This window comes from Electrophorus electricus, chromosome 14, assembly GCF_041902795.1.
Source record: "Electrophorus electricus isolate QZ-2024a chromosome 14, ASM4190279v1, whole genome shotgun sequence".
In the NCBI taxonomy this organism is placed as follows: Eukaryota; Metazoa; Chordata; class Actinopteri; order Gymnotiformes; family Gymnotidae; genus Electrophorus; species Electrophorus electricus.
In genome coordinates, this window is record NC_137510.1 from 14,588,020 (window position 1) to 14,607,823 (window position 19,804).

Genomic DNA, 19,804 nt, shown 5'->3' on the forward strand with positions numbered 1-19,804 from the left:
CAAGAGACACAGACACATATGCATTATTTGCAAGGAGCATTTAGACAGCAAACTTTTTCTATTATCTGGCTATAAGTGGCCAAGTAGTAGCGCACATGTGAACAATTATGGGATCTAAACTAGGGTGTGCAGTCCATCAAACACAGCCTATATATGACATGAGCATGTTTACCATGAAACTAAACCAGTAAAATTGTACATTTATTGTTTCACTATAACAAGAAATGCAGCATCTACAGAATAACCCTTCACACATAAAGCCAAAAGAAGCCTATGTGATGTCAAAGGCTATGCTCTAGAACAGGTGGAGCTCTGGATGTTTGAGTCAGAGTCTGATTAAAACTCAGTGTCACTGATCAGGCACGGGCCCCGGCTGGGGGATGTCCCCACTCAACCTAAACAACAGCAGGAGCGAGGGGGAAGAGGAGGAGCCGGCAGAGGGACCCAAGACAGGAGATGTAGATGGAGTGCTAAAAAAAGAGAGATGAGATGGATTGCAAGACATCTCAGAAGATCGAAAAGGAAACTAGGTGAAGAGGGACAGTGGTGGACATGTGGATTAGGAGGGAAGACAGAACAGGAAGCCAGTGATAGAAAAGGAGTGGTGAATGAGTGAGCGCAGGACAGAGAGAGAGGTGGACTTCCAGAGATGGCGAGTTCATAGCTGGCGTGCCTTAATAAGGAGATCAGGTACCGTTGGCAGCAGGAGAGAGGTGGAGAGAGAGAGAGAGAGAGAGAGAGAGGGAGGAAAGAGAGAAAAGCAAGAAAAGAACGCCTCTAATATAAACGCTTGCTTTCTTTTTCCTCCAGTCTGCCTCCTCAACACACAAACACACTGAAGCACACTTGCACAGACATGCACAAACACAGCGTAGAACACAGCCACTGAAAAATTATTCAGCACAGACCCCTCCACCCAATGAGAACAGAAGTGGGGCGATATTTATAGAGGAAGCCTTAACACTCTCTCCCCCATAACCAACTGTTTAGCCCCTCTGAGACCAGGAGGAAGATGAGGAAGAAGATGAAGATACTCTAAGGTACAGTAGGAAAGGGTGCGAGAGAGATAGGGAAAGAGGGAGAGAGAGGGAAAGAGAGGAAGATCAAGAGAGAGCTGGAGAGACAGAGAGAGATCGATCTAATCAGGCACCTTTTTATGCATTATGTTACACAGAAGTGACTAATTAGCTACAATGTCTGGACCTAACTTTCACAGTTATCACTTGTTTATTTCGATGTGTTCAAGCAGCACAAAGTGTTTTTATTCTACAACAGCAGTTAAAAATTAGGTGATGAGTAGAAAACACTGTTTTCAACTATGACCTAAAAAGCACCATCATGCTTTACCATCACAATAAATCCCACATGTGATATGATATGCACATTAAATGAGATGGAAGGTTGAGCAAATTTAGATGTGATAAAGTACATTGAAAGGCATTGAAGAACCTGGAAAGCAAAGCAGATGAAAATCCACTCTGGACCAATGTAGACTGTGTACAAATGAAGAATTTAAGACCAGATTTGGTGTTTTTAAAAGGAACATATTCAGTATAGCAAACAGAAAAGATAATCAAATCAAAAACAACATGTGCCAAATGACCAATTCTGGTAAGAAAACATCCCATTCTTTAAAAACGAACTGCTTAGAAACTGATGAGAGCAGGCATAGCAAAAGCCTGCTGTGCTCAAGAGCTCCCTGGGCTTCACGTTTTAAATATTGAAATAAAGCCCTAGGGTTCTGTGTCTAAGGGATGACCAAACCAGAATGGGCCTTCCACCGTCTCACTCAGACCGTTATTTACTGCAGTATCGTTTTGCTCAGGGCAGAACAGCATGAGCACATGGCCACAGTTCATAGAGGAGCACTTATGTGAGTGCACTATGAATGCTTCCAACCTTCACTGAGAGACCCAGAGACAGAGTGACAGCAAACATGTGTGCCAGTCAGTTTAGCACTCAATAGCATGATTAGTACTCACGCACGCACATGCGCGCACACACACCCACGCACGCACGCACGCACACACAAACAAACGCACACACACACACAAACAAACGTACACACATCATCATCGCCCGCACTCCACTCTCTTCTTTACCTTTATACTTCTCTCTGACGTTCTCGTAAGCCTGAATGAAGTCCTGCTCGTCTGCATTGGGTGGGAGGCAGAGGGGCTCATACATGGCCATGGTCCAGATGTTTGTCTGGACGCTGGTCCGAGTGCTCTTGCTGGCACTGGCGTGGACGCTCACCCAATTCTCTGTTGTGTCCTGCTTGTCCCGCCTGCACTGTGCTGGATGAGGTGGATGTGTGCGTGAGGCTGGGTCAGTTGGGGAGACAGTGCTCAGACTCTGCTGGCTGGCAAGTGTGTCCTCGCTCCAAACTTCATTCCAAAAGGCAGCAGTAGCAAACCACGCCCCCTAGCCTCCCCCAAACCTCACCGTGGCTGGGAAATACCAGCACACCCAGCAGAGCCCGCCCCCTTAAAGACACACAGAGCCCATATCCTCTGCCTTGATGCGTGACTGTGCATTCACACATACAAGTGCGCACATGAGCATAGCACAGCTTATAGAAGACACTGCAACAGGCACAAATGAGTGAGCAACACATAAAAGCCCACACAGAAACACATAGCACTTTCCATACCAATGACATCAAATGTCTCCATAATGAGTTTAAGAGTGAAACTCATTCAGTCATAATTTCCATACTGCATACATAAAATAACCTAAATACACACAATACTAGAACTGTGATTTATTTCATGCAAAAATACTTATAAATTACACAGCTTTATATAACTTTATATTTAGCATGTAGCTATTTCTAATGGACAACTGAAGGGAGAAATACACTAACAATGTTAGACTGCTGTGCTGGGAGGTTCTAAGATGTTGTATGCTGAGCTGGTGCAGTGGGCAGTCTGATACAGGAATGTCCTTGACATCCTTACAGAATTTCAGGAGAGAAACACTGAATATTCACTAGGGAATATTCTCTAGGGAAAATGAGCTCAAATATGTCATCAACTTACAGAATGCGCCATGTTCTGCCTCTGCTGTATATCAGATTATGAATTCAATGCATATTATTGTTCAGAGTCAGATGGTGGATTTGATAAAAGTACAGTGGCTTCTGTTTTCTAGCATTAGGTGCTTTAAGCCTATGTTGTCCATATGTTCCATGACCCAAACACCATTTCCCGTTTTCCTTCCTGTACTTTCCCAAAGACGAGCTACAGGCGCCCCTTCCCACCTCCCCCGGAATCCCGACAACCTCACATACTTCCACAGGAGCAAAGCTCCTTCTCACAGAGCATTCCCAGTCATCTCACAACTCTGTGTGGTTTCTCCACTGGCAAACTAACAGCTCAGAGATTTTCCTGGAGGGAAACACGATAAGTCCAAATGGTGAAAAAAACAGGAGCTCGGAACTCTAGCCACACTCCCAGCCAAAATGTGGATGGAAACTGCTTTTCACTGCCATGAGCAACAGCTTTTGAAAGAAAAAAAAAATTAAAACAGACAACCCAGCAGGGCCTAATGTGGCCACAGAGCCAGAGAAGGAGCAGGACAGGATGGGATACTGTCTCTGCTATAAAAGGGTAATTTAAGTGCACAGCATGTTTCTCTTTATTGTTTACAATCCCCTCCATCAGTAGATGGAAGTAACAACTCTAACTGTATCAGGACCAAACCCAGGAGGACATATGTGAACTTATCCACTCTACAAGGCCCATTCATAAAACTGAAAAATTGTCAGCTGGGCAGTGACATGGGAAACTGCAGCTGATCTAAGTGAGCTTATTTTTAGAAGGAGGCTAAGTGTCGAATAAGGAAACGAGAGGCCGTTAGTGTAAATGTTTAATCTTATGTGTGACTAAAGTGTGCAAAACAACACAGTGTTTGATTCCTTGTTTAACTGTGAATTTAGAAAAGCAGTCTGTTTCTCTTTCTGTGTGTGTGTGTGTGTGTGTGTGTGTGAGTGAGTGAGTGGGAGAGAGAGCGTGAGAGAGAGAGTGAGAGTGAGAGAGAGAGTGTGTGTGTGTCCTTCACCAAGGCCCAACTTGCATTCTGCCACACAACAGCAGGTGGATATGGTAGTGAGAGAGCATTATTCCCGGCTTACGTTACATAGGTTATAGGAAGTGTAAATGTGTCCGTGGCCCCTGGGGTTTCTGAGTGCACGCTATGCACACATAAGCCCTAGAATCTCCTCATCAGTCATAAAATTCAGCCGACCAGGGCATGAAACGAAACACATCCATCTTACATGAAGACTGCTGTGATAGCACAACAACACCACCTGCATCAACCTGAGAATAGAGCATGTCTGCCTTGACCTCTGACCTCCCTATGTCCCTCTACACCCCTCAGCCATGCTTATCACTGAAGCCCCACAGTGTATCTGTAAGGTGGAAATGAATGAAAATTTATCACAACTCTGTTGCTTTAGGTAAACTCCACTATTCAGATAACTCTGTTAATGTCTAAACCATTATAACCCAAAAACATAGAGCAAGAAACACATAACTCTGAAAAATAATAACTCTTGGCTGTCAGAAACATTAGGGAATGTGAAATAAGAATGAATGAATGGATATGAATGTTAAAATATGAATGAACCTGCAGTGTGAGATAAGCCCTACAGCTAGAGGCTCTCTAGAGAGAGAGTAAAAAAGCAAAAGGTGTGGGAAACTATCCAAACTTCAAACGGAAGCACACTGGAGTGAAGGAGACTAAGCAGAACATATTGTCACACTATCTAAGAGCACCATAATTTACATGGTTTAATATACATGAGCACCATAATATACACTGAGATGTAATGGCTAAGCTGAGGTTTACTCTTTACAATTAAAACCGAAAAGAAAAAAACTTGTAAGCAATGCAGTCATAAAACATACTATATGGCACCTATGACAGTAGATTTTAAACAGTTACTACTGCACACACAAAGCAACAGACTGTTACCAAGTACACAAAGAACATGTGCTTTTAAAGCAGATATAATGAAGATAGAGCATGTACATCACAATCACGAGGGTGAGAGACGCAGTTTGGAGCATAAAACAGCATCTTCCTGAGGCTGCATGCCAAATATAACACATACACATACACACACACACACACACACACACACACACACACACACACACACACACACACACACACACACATTTTCAGTCTCTGCACTTAATAAGAAGTATAAAAACACTGGATTGGAAGGAAGTGTATGAATTGTCCCAGAGTGAAAATTTGCTGCTTGCAGCAATGCTAACATTGTAGCTCTATTTCCTCAAATAACCTTAAGGATTTTTGTAGTAAGTTATAGTAATAAGTAACAATTTCATGGTTGAGGCCACAGAATAGGAAGCAGCTCTGACAATAATTTTAAGGACATAATTCAGCAGAATATTTTAATAACTTTGAGACTAATGTAATGGCTACGGAAAACCGATAATTCTCCATGGATAAAGACCCTAACAAATACTGTAAAAGATGAAAGATTAAAGCAACTGAGGGATCAATTGCTAAAACAGATTTCTCAGTTGTACTTGAGGAAGCTCTATGCTGACATCTGGTGGTTGCAAAATGAACATCAATTTTTAAAACTTTATACCATACAACAAATAATAAATGGACCAGTGCAGATTCCCTATATGAGCAGAAATATCAGAAAATTCAGGATAAAAACTTTAAGTTCACAAATACTCTATATAATAGTTTCTGTAATGGTGTGACAGCACAAATATCACATTACAAATCGCACCTGATTCATCTGGAAAAAGACTTGATAACCAGTGAACAGAATCAGATGTGTTACAACAGCACAAACACTAAATGAGCCATTGAAGTTAAAAACAATTCATCAGCCATTTTCTATTTTTGTGTAATCCGTTATTTAAATTTTTTATTTTGTACAAACTTTACATTAAAATGCTAAACATGCTTTATTTAGGCTTACCTTACTTCATTCATGTGGCATTAAAAAAACTTGTAATAGTGTTTTATACTATTGTTTTTATTTTAAAGAATGTGGGAGATCAGTATATGGATATGTATGGTTTTCGTTGCAAGATCTCAAATAATGCAGTAGAGAAGCACCTAGTGAGTGGGAGTGAAAATCGCTGGCCTAGCCCAGGAAGGTATAGCTGTTCTTCTCCAAGGCAGCTGGCCCACATCCTCCCACATTACGCTTTTATTGGTGTATGCCGATTGTGTGTGCGGCTAGGGGCCATCACTGGCATCTGCTTTCTGAATTTTGAAATGGCCCCACCACTCACCAGGCTTTTAGTAGGTTAAGTAATGATTTGCTCAATAATACGCACGCACACACAGACACACACACACACACACACACACACACACACAGCCAGATCAGATCAAACAGAGAGCCCTGTCACCAAGTCATCAATAGCACACTGTTATCTGATATGTCTGTGTCAGAAGGAGGCCATAATAACCAACACACGGCCACTGGCTACAGCTCTGACAAGAGCCACATAAGGAATCAGTAAGCAAACAGTGACGGTTCTTGGTAAGTATGCCTGGACAGCATGTTCAATATACCATAATTTATGCAATATGTGGCACTTCTGGTGCCTTTGTTCTGTCTTTGCCTGCCAAACGCTATCAAGGAATATGAGCTAGTGCAGAGATTTATTAGGAAGACAGTGTGTGTATCACTGACTTCAGTAAGGACATTCCCTCATTCTCCTTCTCTTTTCTATCCCTATCAGTCTCTCACCCGGCTACTGCAGACTGTTTCTGGTAACAGCTCTGCAAGGGTTTCTGTTCACTGGTGCAGTGAAACAGTAGCAGCAATGGGCATACATTAGTTTGTCATCCCTTTAAGAGAGATTTACATGTTTCCAGTGATATTAGTTAATTGCAATTTCAAATTGATTTCATTGCCACATAAAATGTTACTTACAAGGACTTTTTCTTGGCAGTTCACAGTAACTATATAGTAAAATATAGGAGGAACATTTTAACAAGGTAAAATTAAATAACAAAAATCCTGAATTACAAGTTTCATATCCCTTAAATAAATTAACCCTATAGCAGCAGTAAAATGTCAAACTAAGACTAAAGTATTAAAAATTGGGACAGTATCACTGAGAAGAGCAGGGGTAGGAACTTAGCTTTAGAGCTTTTTATCTACCAAAATATAGTCTGTATACAAAACCTCCACTGGGTCCATGTCTGGTCTTTATGGATGAATCTGAGTGTGTGTGTGTGTGTGTGTGTGTGTGTGTGTGTGTGTGTGTGTGTGTGTGCTGACTCATGCAGTAAGAATGAGAAAGGAGGCAGCACTGATAATGTACCAAACTAGCTGTCCTACTGCAATTCGATACCCAGATTAACCACATCCTTCACTGACACACACAGTTACGGTGCGAAGAAGATACAAGGTGAGAAAGCACAACATATCTTGTAATGTGATTATGTGACGCCAAGGTTTGTTAAAGGTCCACATGAAGACATATACCAGTATATAGCATACAGCAGCTTGTAATAGCCAGCAGACTAACTCCATGAACTGTGCATAGGAGCACTGGTGACATCATTTTATGATAACATGAACGTAAACATCATGTGTTTCTGACTTCACTACCATCATGCTTCATGTCAAAATGTGCTTCAGAACAGCTATTATTCAAACGCTCACATGGCTAAACACACCATTTTTCAGTAAAACAAAGCTGTCTATGACAGCACTGAACGTCACTTTTTAATTAATATCAAATGAATAACAACATGAAAACAAACTACATTATATCTACCTGTGCACATTTGTCCTTACAAATGACCTATACAACAATCACACTTGTCTGTTTTTGAATAACTTGCTCTATGCTATATCTGACCATGATAGGCCATTAAAACGACAGGCCTAATTCCCTTTTGTTGAATTTTGATTATTCTGTTGAAGTGGCACTTCCTTATTGAGGCACCCTTGCATGGTCATACTAGTGTGGCAGAATATGCTAAGAAGAGTTGGTCAGACATAAGGTCAGGGATCTGAGGGATCTGAGTGGCCCACCTGCAATACGGATGACGGCCCTCTCAGCAGGGTCCAGCACCTCTGCCGAGGCAGACTTGGAGCGTTTCACCCTCTGGTGTTTGGGCAGGTTCCAGGGCAGTGTGTCTCCAGGACAGGGGGAGACACTCCTCTCACTGGAGCTCTCCTCCCTCACCGCCAGCTCCCGAAGCCTCTCCCTGCGGCCTGTAGCCATCACCTGGGACACGGAGAGAGAATCATACAGGTGACACATGCACAGAAAAACGTCCACGTGCATACCAACACGTGTGCTGGCACTTCTGCCTTCTCTTGCCTTACAAGAGCCAAAAAGAGCCATATCTGCTCTACTCACAAACTACTAAATACATTTCCACGAGACACATAAATCCAAGTACACACTTACAATCAAAACGTTCAGTGCTTACATCGTACACAGACCAATGGTTCACTGGTTGTTTTACTGGTTGTATTTTTCCACAGTAATCCACAATGTTTCCTCAAAAGCAATCTAAAGAGCAGCTAGAACATCATCCATTACATCTTCCATATATCCACCCTGCTCTCTGTGTGTATTGGCCAAGCTCTGTGATGCATGCAGACACTGTCTGTCAGTGGGCCAACTGTCATGTTTCATGCAGGACAAAGAAGATGTCTGACCTTGTGCCATTATTCAAGCAAGGTCAGTAAAGACATGTATCAAAGGTAAAATACTCAAACTCTCACTCAAGTTAAATGATTAACTACAGAATTCTCCAAGTCTGACTAGAATATTTCAAACCATTTGCACAAGTCATGGGCAGTAATGTGGATTGAAGTAAAGCATGTTTGATAAAAGATTGGCACACAAAATAGACATAGGTTTGAACTACAGACTTAATTTATGTAAAATGTATGTGTGTTATGTATGTATGTTTTTTTAATGATGAATGTACTGGAGGACTTTAACCATAGCATGCAAACACTCTACACTCTACCCCATAAGTGATGTGTCGAGTGCAGAATTGTCTTGAACAGACATGCTGTCATTCACTCAATTACACATACAAATTCATACAACGGAAAAATGCTTACAGATGCAATAGCCATCGTGTATCTGTGCTGCATTTTCAGCTGAAATGTCATGTATTCCTGGACTCACACACATAGTTTGTATGAAGGTAGAATCAAACTACATCCTTATACTCAAAGCCTCTTTGTATGATCTAAACTAAAGAACAGACAGCTTTGATAAGCTGGTTAGGAAATGTCAAGGCATCGGGACTGTTTGAACAGCCAAATGAACATCACCTGACTGTCAGGAGCAGTCCAGTCAAATAATGCGTTTACTCATAATGGTAATAGCAGGGTTGGCCTGGTAGTGGCATGTCTCGCATCAGAGAGACAGTGTCCTACTAGTAGCAGGTTGACTATTCCACTGCACAGTGAAATGAACTATTTCCTGATGTCTGAAAGATTCTGCATCACTTTATTCTGCATCACTTCATTCATTTGTATTATCTTGTACCACTTACCAACATACTCTTAAAAGTGGTAACGGCATACTGACAGACTGGGTTATAAATAACATATATTATTTGAAAAATACATTCTATCCAAATACATTAAGAGTCTATTTGGAAATAGCCTTTATGTTTGGCTTATTGTAAATGAGTTCTGTAAGAGCACTTTTAGGCTAAATGAATGCAGAGATGAACACAAATGTACTACATCAGGAAATGTAAACACTCTTGGAGCCACTAGAGAGGTTCCTCAGTACATGATCTAAATAGCTAATTGTGAGTATTAGTGTTATGTTGTGCGAGTGCTATTGTAGTGGATGTTTTCAGGCTTGCAGGTGTAACTTGAAAGGCATGTCAAATTATAATTAATAATTTGAACTGTAACTTTAAAGTATTAAAGTATACATTTAGCAATCACAGCTGCAGTTTTATGTAAGCTCTGTGAATCTAGCTTTTCAGTTCTTATTTTGCTAGGATTCATTATGTACCTTAGCTCAAGGTTTTACCTGGCCCTTCCAAAATCATAACACACAAAAATTAACAAAACACACAAAAATTAAAAAAAGAAAGTTACTGAAAATAAAATAATTTTGACATACAATGGACATACAATAACATGCAATATATCTTGTATAATCCTGTACAGTATCAGGGGATGGAGAAATTCCAGGTTTTATCATACTGTAGTCAGACACCAGACCAGCCCATAACATAGTGAAAGTTATAATCTCAGTGAAAATATAGCTTAGACCAATAATAGTCTAGTTAAGTGTTTCCTAGTCCCAGATTTGGAGTACTTCTGCAAAGCACTGTACAGTTTAGTGTTTGTCTTGTGCCATCACACACCCATGAAGGGCTTGACAGGTAACTTGAATATATTCAGGTGTGGTGGAGTACTGTAAACACTAAAGAGTTCTGTGAGGTACCTCAGATCCCATAATGGGAAAACACTGTTCTAGCTTTGTCTGACAGGCTTGCTTTACCTGCAAATTATCTAAATGTCATCATGCATTAACCATGCATGATAGCTGATTACAGCTGCCTATATATTTGATGATTTCAAATGAACTCCTTGCAGTTGTTTATAGATAACAACGTGTAGTCCATAGCTTTCCTTAGCTGCACAGTATACATAAGGCATTATAGCTTTTGATATCACTTTCTGTTGCTTTACATGAAAGTTCTTAAGACAAGCATCTGAGAGCCAGATATGTATCTCCAAGGCTTCTAATTATGCCTGTCTCTGAAGCCCATACTTGGATATGTATGGGACGGGCAGAATTAAGGGACTTGTTTATTAAGAGAAAATAAATATATGATATATAACAAAAACTTAAAGCAGATAGGAACTGTATCAGAGACAAAAGGTACAGATTCCAGATTTTATCTTTTTTTCCATATTAATTTGAAAAAAAAACCTTCTAGATTATTTGGTAATACATTGCTTTAGTTAATGTAAGTGTACTATATAGTCTGGATTTTAGTTCTCTTCGTTATATCGCACTATTGGATGCTGCATGTGTCAGTAAACCTATCTGCAAGGTACCGTAAATCACCCGCCTACACTGTGCTAATCTTAAAATCGCGTGGGCTACAAAGGAATATTAAAGGATCATATCATATGCTGCTTTCTAAAACGGAATCTCTCCGTGTTTATTGTTGCTTCCATTAATTACACTATAGGATATGAATCGTCTAGTGAGCTAAAAAGCCGACAGTACGCTTGATTGTCTTACCGTTGTTTCCTCTACAGTAGGCTATGGTGGTCTTTGCCTTGCAGCTCTCCGCGGTCCTGTCAGAAAGACATGAATGCAGGTACTGGCGCGGCTGGACAATTTCTTGCGCTGTGATGAAAATTGAAGACATGAAACCAGTCAGCTCTGTTACGATTCCCAGTGTAGCGAATGATTTGGCTTTACACCGTGTTGACTGGGCGGGTACTTGGTGACAGAAGCTGGCGTCGGCGAAAACACTAGAGCTGCAGTAGTCTATGCTCGCGTAGAGAGCTTGTGAGTTGCTCTTCTGTACACACCGTCCCTTCAGTGTCGAAGCGGAACGTCAGCAATGATGAATAATTAACTGAATCCAGAGAATGGTAGATATGGCAGAGTTCCGAAGCATAGCCATGTGATCTTTTAACGATGTACATTGGCGCTTCTACCTCGGAGGTCATTTTAACCCTAAGATCAATTAGCTGATTTTCCAAGCAGAGCGCAGCTGATGCAGGGAGTTGTCTGCAGGACTGAGAGGAACATGACAAGATAAAATGGTTAAATGAAAGAGACATGTTTGTTTGTCACACTAATTATTTTAGTTGTTGCAGTAAAATTTAATGGAAGGACAGACAGAATTCTGTGCTCAGGGTTAGTTTTTACTCAAAGTAGATTTAACCTAACTAGCTACATAGTTAAACCAAATAACTGCTAAATTCTCAGGCTCCTGTTATATTCAGCCATATGTGTTAAAGCATCACATTTGTACAGTTATACCAAGAACAATGTACAATCAAAGATTTTAGACGGTGTCTGACAGGTGCTTCAGTGCTGCTGCTGGTGGTGTTTCAGTGCTTCAGATTGGTGATTTATCTTGGAATTCTTCCACCTTTGGTTAAGCAAAGTGCATTAGGTACATCTGTGTCACCAGTTGTTCATTTCCTTTATCTTATTTACACCATTACTATTTTGATGTGTGTCATTTGACTGTAAACAAATGGCACAGTTTTAGAACACTGTATACAGTGGCTATCTGCAATGCAAAAGAATAGTGTATCGACAGGCCAATGCAATGAAACAAAATCCTACAAGATTTTATGCTTAATCACTGTAATCAATTCTTCTTCTAAAGTATTTTCTCTCAACTTCCAGTCAGTTCATATTCAGTATAATTTTGGGGGCAGGTCTTGTCAGATGCTAGGACTGGTGTTTCATCTCTAGAAACTGACAAATCTTAAAATTGTCTTTTAATTTGGACAGGATTATGGATTTTCAAGAAGAAATGCAATTGAAGAATATGTAGAGACATGTCACATAAACAACTTTTGAGATCAGATAAGGGTGGGGCTTGGACAAGCAACCTTCTGTTTACAAGTCACATACCTTAACCACTGAGCTACCACTGCCCCAAACCTTACCAGCACTTTGAATTACACGACTATTTATGTGCTTATTGCCAAACATCAGGGAAATCTGTAGAACCAATACACCACACAGTTCAGTGTATTTATTTAACACAATCTCATTCATCACTGTCATGCGCAAAGAATGTGCAAACAGAAAGACCTGAAGCAAAGCTGCAGATCTTCAACTAAAGAGCTTAATGAAAATGAATGAAAATCAAACCATACATAAAAGTGTTTTAACTACAGTATAACAAAAAGCCACATAACAGCAATGATTGACAGTGGCCATGCAACTGAACAGGGATTAAAAAAGGCTAAACATAATTATAGAATAAACCCCAGGTGGTGTGGCTACTGATGTCTAACACACTCCCCCTGAGGGAGGCATGGACTAAACCAAACAAGACAAGTGACACGTAACACAACATAAACAGAAGTCCACGTGTTCACTGACACCAAATACCAGTCACTGTCAACGGGGGGGGGGGGGGGTGGGGGGGGTTCACCGTGACAATCACCAAATGATCTAGCCCTTCATGAGTCGAATTAGGGGTTGAAGAGGTTTGCTATAGTCTTTGAGGACCTATTGCCTATAGACTCTATTTTATGGTCCTGGATACATCTGGAGAATTAGATTTCAAGTGTTTCTGAACTGACCTTTTGTAGTACTTTGTTTCCAAAGTGCTTGGTGGAATCAGGTATTCTAGTAGGATCAGGTTCTCTCCCTTTCCCAGCAGCAAAGTTTGAGAAACAATGTCTGACAAGTGACAGCAAGAAAGACAGCACTACATCTGGGCTCAAAGATTAGCATACCACAGCAGATTAACTACATCTTTCTAATGGCCAACTGTTACAAGCACGAGGCAGCAGCTGACCGGACAGGTGGGTATGATTTACAAACTTGATTTGTTAGTGGAATGCTTTCAGGATAATTTCAGGTCCTCCTGATAAAATCAACAAGGAGTAATTTCTCTACAGCTCATTAGAATGTTGTCATTCTCATTTATGCTTTGAACTTGCTGTCTTCATTTTCAGTCACTGAAAATGACTGCATATGGCTACCCCAACAAAAAGGTTTTACCTCAAAAACTGTAGCTTTCTTTCTCCACCACAAAAAAAGTCATTAAAGAGTCATTAAAACCACATGTAATAATTTTGTATATAGCAGCAATTTATTATTTACATTCGAAAGAATGTCAAGTATTTAAAGTATTTAAAGGCTTTCATTCAAATGCATCACATGCTGACATGCCATTTGGGCTGGATTGATATGGTAGTATAGTTATAGTTATGTATATGAGTCTTTTTAAGCCCAGGATTCTAGATCATTCACCTTCCTCTTGGCAAGCTGCATTAATTTTTCCCCAAGATCTTGCACTGATGATGGGAGATTTGAACCACTGTGCACAAAGTCTTCCCCAGCACATCCCATAGATTCTCAATGGGGTTCAGGTCTGGACTCTGTGGTGGCCAATCCATGTGTGAAAATGATGTCTCATGCTCCCTGAACCACTCTTTCACAATTTGAGCCCGATGAATCCTGGCATTGTCATCTTGGAATATGCCCGTGCTATCAGGGAAAAAAAATCCATTGATGGAATAACCTGGTCATTCAGTATATTCAGGTAGTCAGCTGACCTCATTCTTTGGGCACATAATGTTGCTGAACCTAGACCTGACCAACTGCAGCAACCCCAGATCATAGCACTGCCCCCACAGGCTTGTACGGTAGGCACTAGGCATGATGGGTGCATCACTTCAGCCGCCTCTCTTCTTACCCTGATGCGTTCATCACTCTGGAACAGGGTAAATCTGGACTCATCAGACCACATAACCTTCTTCCATTGTTCCAGAGTCCAATCTTTATGCTCCCTAGCAAATTGAAGCCGTTTTTGCCGGTTAGCCTCACAGACAAGTGTTTTTTTAAGGCTACACAGCTGTTTAGTCCCAATCCCTTGAGTTCCCTTTGTGTTGTGTGTGAGGAAATGCTCTTACTTTCACTATTAAACATATCCCTGAGTTCTACTGTTGTTTTTCTACGATTTGATTTCACCACACGTTTAAGTGATCGCCGATCACGATCATTCAAGATTTCTTTTCCCACCACATTCCTTCCTCGAAGATAATGTGTCCCCACTGTCCTTCCACTTTTTAATAATGCGTTGGACAGTTTTTAACCTGATTTTAATAGTTTCAGCAATCTCCTTAGATGTTTTCTCTGCTTGATGCATGCCAATAATTTGACCCTTCTGAAACAGATTAACATCTTTTCCATGACCACAGAATGTGTCTTTTGACATTGTTGTTTAACAAATGAGAAGCTACTCTCTGCATCAGTTAGGGTTAAAGAACTTGTTGCCAGCTGAAACATAATCACACATGCAGTAATTATCCAATGGGAGGCTCTTACCTATTTGCTTAGTTAAATCCAGGTGGTGACCTTTAGGCAATGTACCTTAAAACTGTATAAACTAACCAAAAATGAAAGTCCCCTTTAAAAAGCTGTCAATGTTTTTAATTAAGGAGTATCTAACAGCTACCACCACCCTGCAGTGTCATGAAGCTACCAAGTAATGCACTGCATATTACTCAAGATTACCTCATTAGAGTTCATAGAGTCTCAACCTCAGAGTTAACTTTCAATTATGACATTAATATTGTTGATATTGTGCTAAAATATGTTTTGTATTGCATCAGTGAAGCAACCAAAGAGCAAGGAGTTCCCACACATGGCAGATAGAGCAGATAAAACACCGGTGTCACCTCAGTGTACTGCAAAGTCCTCAATCTATCTCAGAACAAGTTGATTTGCTAAGGTTATGACTTTGCTCACAAACATTTTCATTGAAAGCACACCAGAAATCTTTTTTTTTTGTTTGCTTGTTTTGATGACATACAGTGACAGGTCAGCAAACAGTGTTTCCACTATTTTAAAACTTTTCATTTCTTTCCATTAAATCACAAGCTCCACCACTTTAAGTTTGCATGCAGCATCCACAGTCTTTTAAAGGTCTGACTTTAATTGAAGAGCTGAACAGAGCTGTCATTTGTAGGGATCAAGCCTCATGGCTTCTGAGCCAGTTTTTATAATGTCTGGTGAGACTGGTCCCTTGTTGAAAGCTCTAGCCAGTTCAGTGACTTCTAAAGACAGTGCACACACTCAAGTTGATCTTTTCCCTAACAAGGATTCTTACCAAGAAAACAAGTAGTAGTGTGCAGCCTTATGAGAAATGTGTTCAGCAAAGAACTCCCCAGTAAAACCTGTGCAGTGTTTAAGCCATTCTTCTGGGAGCTTTGAAGTAGGACATCAGCAGATTTCTTCTTATCATTTAAACTACTTTGTTAATTTCCCACCACTAATATATTTCTTTCCCTCATTTACATTTTACATGACACACCTCACTGGGGAAATATGTGAGAAAACTCTTCATGCACAGTTTATTGTGAGTAATAAAATAAAATAGAAACAAATTTCTTGTATGTAAATATGTATGTCACAACTTCCAGTGACTCTCTGATTATTTGTTGACTGAATGCATGACCTATGGCCGGAGGGTTAAATGTTCCTGTGCAAGTATGGACACAAACATGGAACTGGTCCATAAGCCACGGCCTGACCAGACATTAAGAATTTAACACTTAGAGTGCCCTCCAGTGGACAAATTGGAAGTTCTCCTACAATCATTTGTCTATAACTTTTTGGAGGAAAAATCAGTCTGAAATGTTATGAATCCTCTGTTTGAAAGAGCTGCCAGGCTACATGTCAATTCCATATGCTATCAAATGCTGTTATGAAATACACTAATGCCTTGCAATGTGTTTTCTGTAAGTATAGCCTTTAGCAGGGATTTGTAAAATGAAATGTTGTTATTTCATCGGACTCAAATAGAGTGTTTCATTTTAGAGCCTGCATTGAGTTCCACATACTTCCATACAGCAGTCACCCAAACCAAACCGCATTTTACATAATGCATCGATGGAAACCTGGCAGCATGGAGATCTCTGTAATTTACATAAACCTTGACTGGAAGGAAATGGTACAGGCTTGTAGTGACTCATGAATTTGATAGTATCATCTCAATAAACCTACTTCAGCTATGAGGTTTTGGGTATAGTGTCAAGCTTCTTCAGAGAATCAATAAATGAATCAAAAGCTTATTCAAAATACAAAGGAACACAAAAGAAAGCCTAATTGGAGTTTATCACACACTCTGATCTGTGTGACAGAACTAGGGCCTGAGGAGTGCAGGAGAAGGCACGGCACAAACCAAGGCCTGGACAGAACGGATCAATCTCCTTCCTCAGACTGGACAGCATGGATCATTCTCCTTCCTCGGACTGGACAGCATGGATCATTCTCCTTCCTCGGACTGGACATCATTGATCACTTTCTTTCCTCGGACCCCTTCACACTCCTTCACACAGTGAAAGAGTTCAGTCCTGCACATGCATAGCTGGGAAACTGGCATTATCTTGCAAGTCTTCTGACACACCTGTGAATGCACAACTATAGAGTGGAGAAGATTCAGTGGCAGGCCTCACCAGCTGCAGAGCACTGTGTGTATGCTATCCATCTGGTTAATCTGTGACATTATAAGAAGAAAAGACATTTTTTATTGAATTACTCTCTCTCTCTCTTGCTCTCTCTCTTTCTCTGTCTCTGTATCACTGTAGTACAAGGCATTTTTTGGAGCAGATGTGCACCAGCTGTTTGGAGGAAACCCCTATACAAACAGCTTCTGAATCACCCCCGCCCAACACACTCAGAACCCAAAGAAAATATCATATATTTACATGAAGATATACATGAAGATAATAGCATGTTGTTATACTGTGTTATCACTTTGCCAGAATCATTTAAATACTAACACTCAATCATTTAGATGAATTCTGTAACACGAGCTATACTTTCAAAATATGCTGATGCTTCTTTCTTAAAACAGGTTTGAAACCAGAGATCCTGTTATATTGTCACATCTGGTTATATCTGTCTGGTAATATCTGTCCTACACTCCAACTCCCACATTTTCTTTAGCTAGTGAGCAGTGAAAAACATGAGCCTATTTGTTCTGCTTCTGCTGGGCTGAAGACATTTGGTGGCATATGGGACCTCTGTGGCACCAGGCTCATCATGCCTGATCAGCAGCCTTGTCCTGCTCTATCCTGCTCTGCTCTGTCCCAATTTATAGTAGTGGTGGACTACATCATGAGACACATGTCCTCAGGCATACACACTCAAGTGTGCTGGTGGTCAGATAACTCATGGCCGCAGATTACAGCTACTGCCAACTCCAGTGTGGCCCAAATTCTCAGGCTGTGAAATTGCTGGTTTCTGATCTCAGATATCAAAGTTGGATGCATTGACTTCATGGTTTGTTGACACTGGCAGTCTTTGAAGTGAGAAAAAGCAACTGCCTGATAACCAAAAAACAGTGAAGCACTTTGCAGTTCTATCATTTTGTGTTTAATAATTTAATACTCCCTAATCAACATAATATAGCTTTACATTGGCTTATCAGTACTCACGGCATTCCATAGTCATATCATATTTGCACTTGCACACCAAGTCATTTCTGACAAGCTTCATACCACCACCAGTTTCCAAAGAGTTTTATTTCTTTTTCACCACAAGATGGCGACCACAGTCTTGGGTAAGTATGCTCTATGATTTACAAACCTGTTGCAAAATGCACTTACACAATACCATCACTACCAGCCCTGGATGGTGTCAGCCTGAAATGATGGTTCACTTACTGTTCACACAGATATGACTATATGTTGCAACCCATTCAAAATTACAGTGCATCGCCACGCAATTAAAGCTAAAAACCTCAGCAGCTCAAATCACATCCAAATGCTATTCCATGAGTGAATGCTCAGATGTGATTAAATCAGAACAAGAAATTCATGCAACCATGAGTTGCAGTCAAAAATTCTTTACAGGAGAACTGCATGAGAAGAGTCTGTCTAAACATCTCTAGTCCAGTCTCTTGCATTTCATAATACAAAACCTCTGGTCACATAAACCATGTGCGTTTTTCCAAAGGCTTTGAGAAGGTTTATCTATACAATGAAAATGATTAACATTGAAACTGATATTTTCAGCAATATTGTTTCCCAAAAAACCCTGAGTTTGGGGAATAAGGCTTTGAGGTGACAGAACAGTGGTGAGACAGGTTTTGGTCAGGTTATGGGCAGGATACAGGCATGGTATGAGCAGGATATGTGTACATGTAGGGTACGGGTAGGGTATGGGCAGGATACAGGCATGGTATGAGCAGGATATGTGTACATGTAGGGTACGGGTAGGGTATGGGCTGGATACTGGCATGGTATGAGCAGGATATGTGTACATGTAGGGTATGGGTAGGGTATGGGCAGGATACCAGCATGGTATGAGCAGGATATGTGTACATGTAGGGTACGGGTAGGGTATGGGCAGGATACAGGCATGGTATGAGCAGGATATGTGTACATGTAGGGTATGGGTAGGGTATGGGCAGGATACAGGCATGGTATGGGCAGGATATGTGTACATGTAGGGTACGGGTAGGGTATGGGCAGGATACAGGCATGGTATAGGCAGGATATGTGTACATGTAGGGTACGGGTAGGGTATGGGCAGGATACAGGCATGGTATGAGCAGGATATGTGTACATGTAGGGTACGGGTAGGGTATGGGCAGGATACAGGCATGGTATGGGCAGGATATGTGTACATGTAGGGTACGGGTAGGGTATGGGCAGGATATGTGTACATGTAGGGTACGGGTAGGGTATGGGCAGGATACAGGCATGGTATGGGCAGGATATGTGTACATGTAGGGTACGGGTAGGGTATGGGCAGGATACAGGCATGGTATGGGCAGGATATGTGTACATGTAGGGTACGGGTAGGGTATGGGCAGGATACAGGCATGGTATGGGCAGGATATGTGTACATGTAGGGTACGGGTAGGGTATGGGCAGGATACAGGCATGGTATGAGCAGGATATGTGTACATGTAGGGTACGGGTAGGGTATGGGCAGGATATGTGTACATGTAGGGTACGGGTAGGGTATGGGCTGGGTAAAGACTGACACCTGCCCTGACAGCTATGAATAATCAGTTACAGTAACCAAAGCTGCAGTGACTGTAAGATCTTAAAGTG

At 41.0% G+C, this 19,804-nt stretch overlaps 1 protein-coding gene across 7 annotated transcripts in view; it reads right to left on the reverse strand.

Moving 5' to 3' along the window:
- plecb (plectin b) overlaps positions 1-11,521 on the reverse strand; it is a 103,724-nt gene extending 92,203 nt beyond the window's left edge. For 4 of the 7 annotated variants that reach the window (XM_035531221.2, XM_035531217.2, XM_081696506.1 and 1 more), the window contains exons 1-2: positions 11,271-11,520; positions 8,057-8,252 (exon numbers count right to left, since the gene is read on the reverse strand). In XM_035531221.2, coding sequence (XP_035387114.1) covers positions 8,057-8,249 — 193 coding nt within the window. In that variant the 5' untranslated portion in view covers positions 8,250-8,252; positions 11,271-11,520. Of the gene's footprint in view, positions 1-2,102; positions 2,298-8,056; positions 8,253-11,270 lie in introns of all 7 variants that reach the window. The other 3 variants (XM_081696504.1, XM_081696503.1, XM_081696514.1) reach the window with 2 other exon arrangements.
- Positions 11,522-19,804: the final 8,283 nt, after the last annotated feature.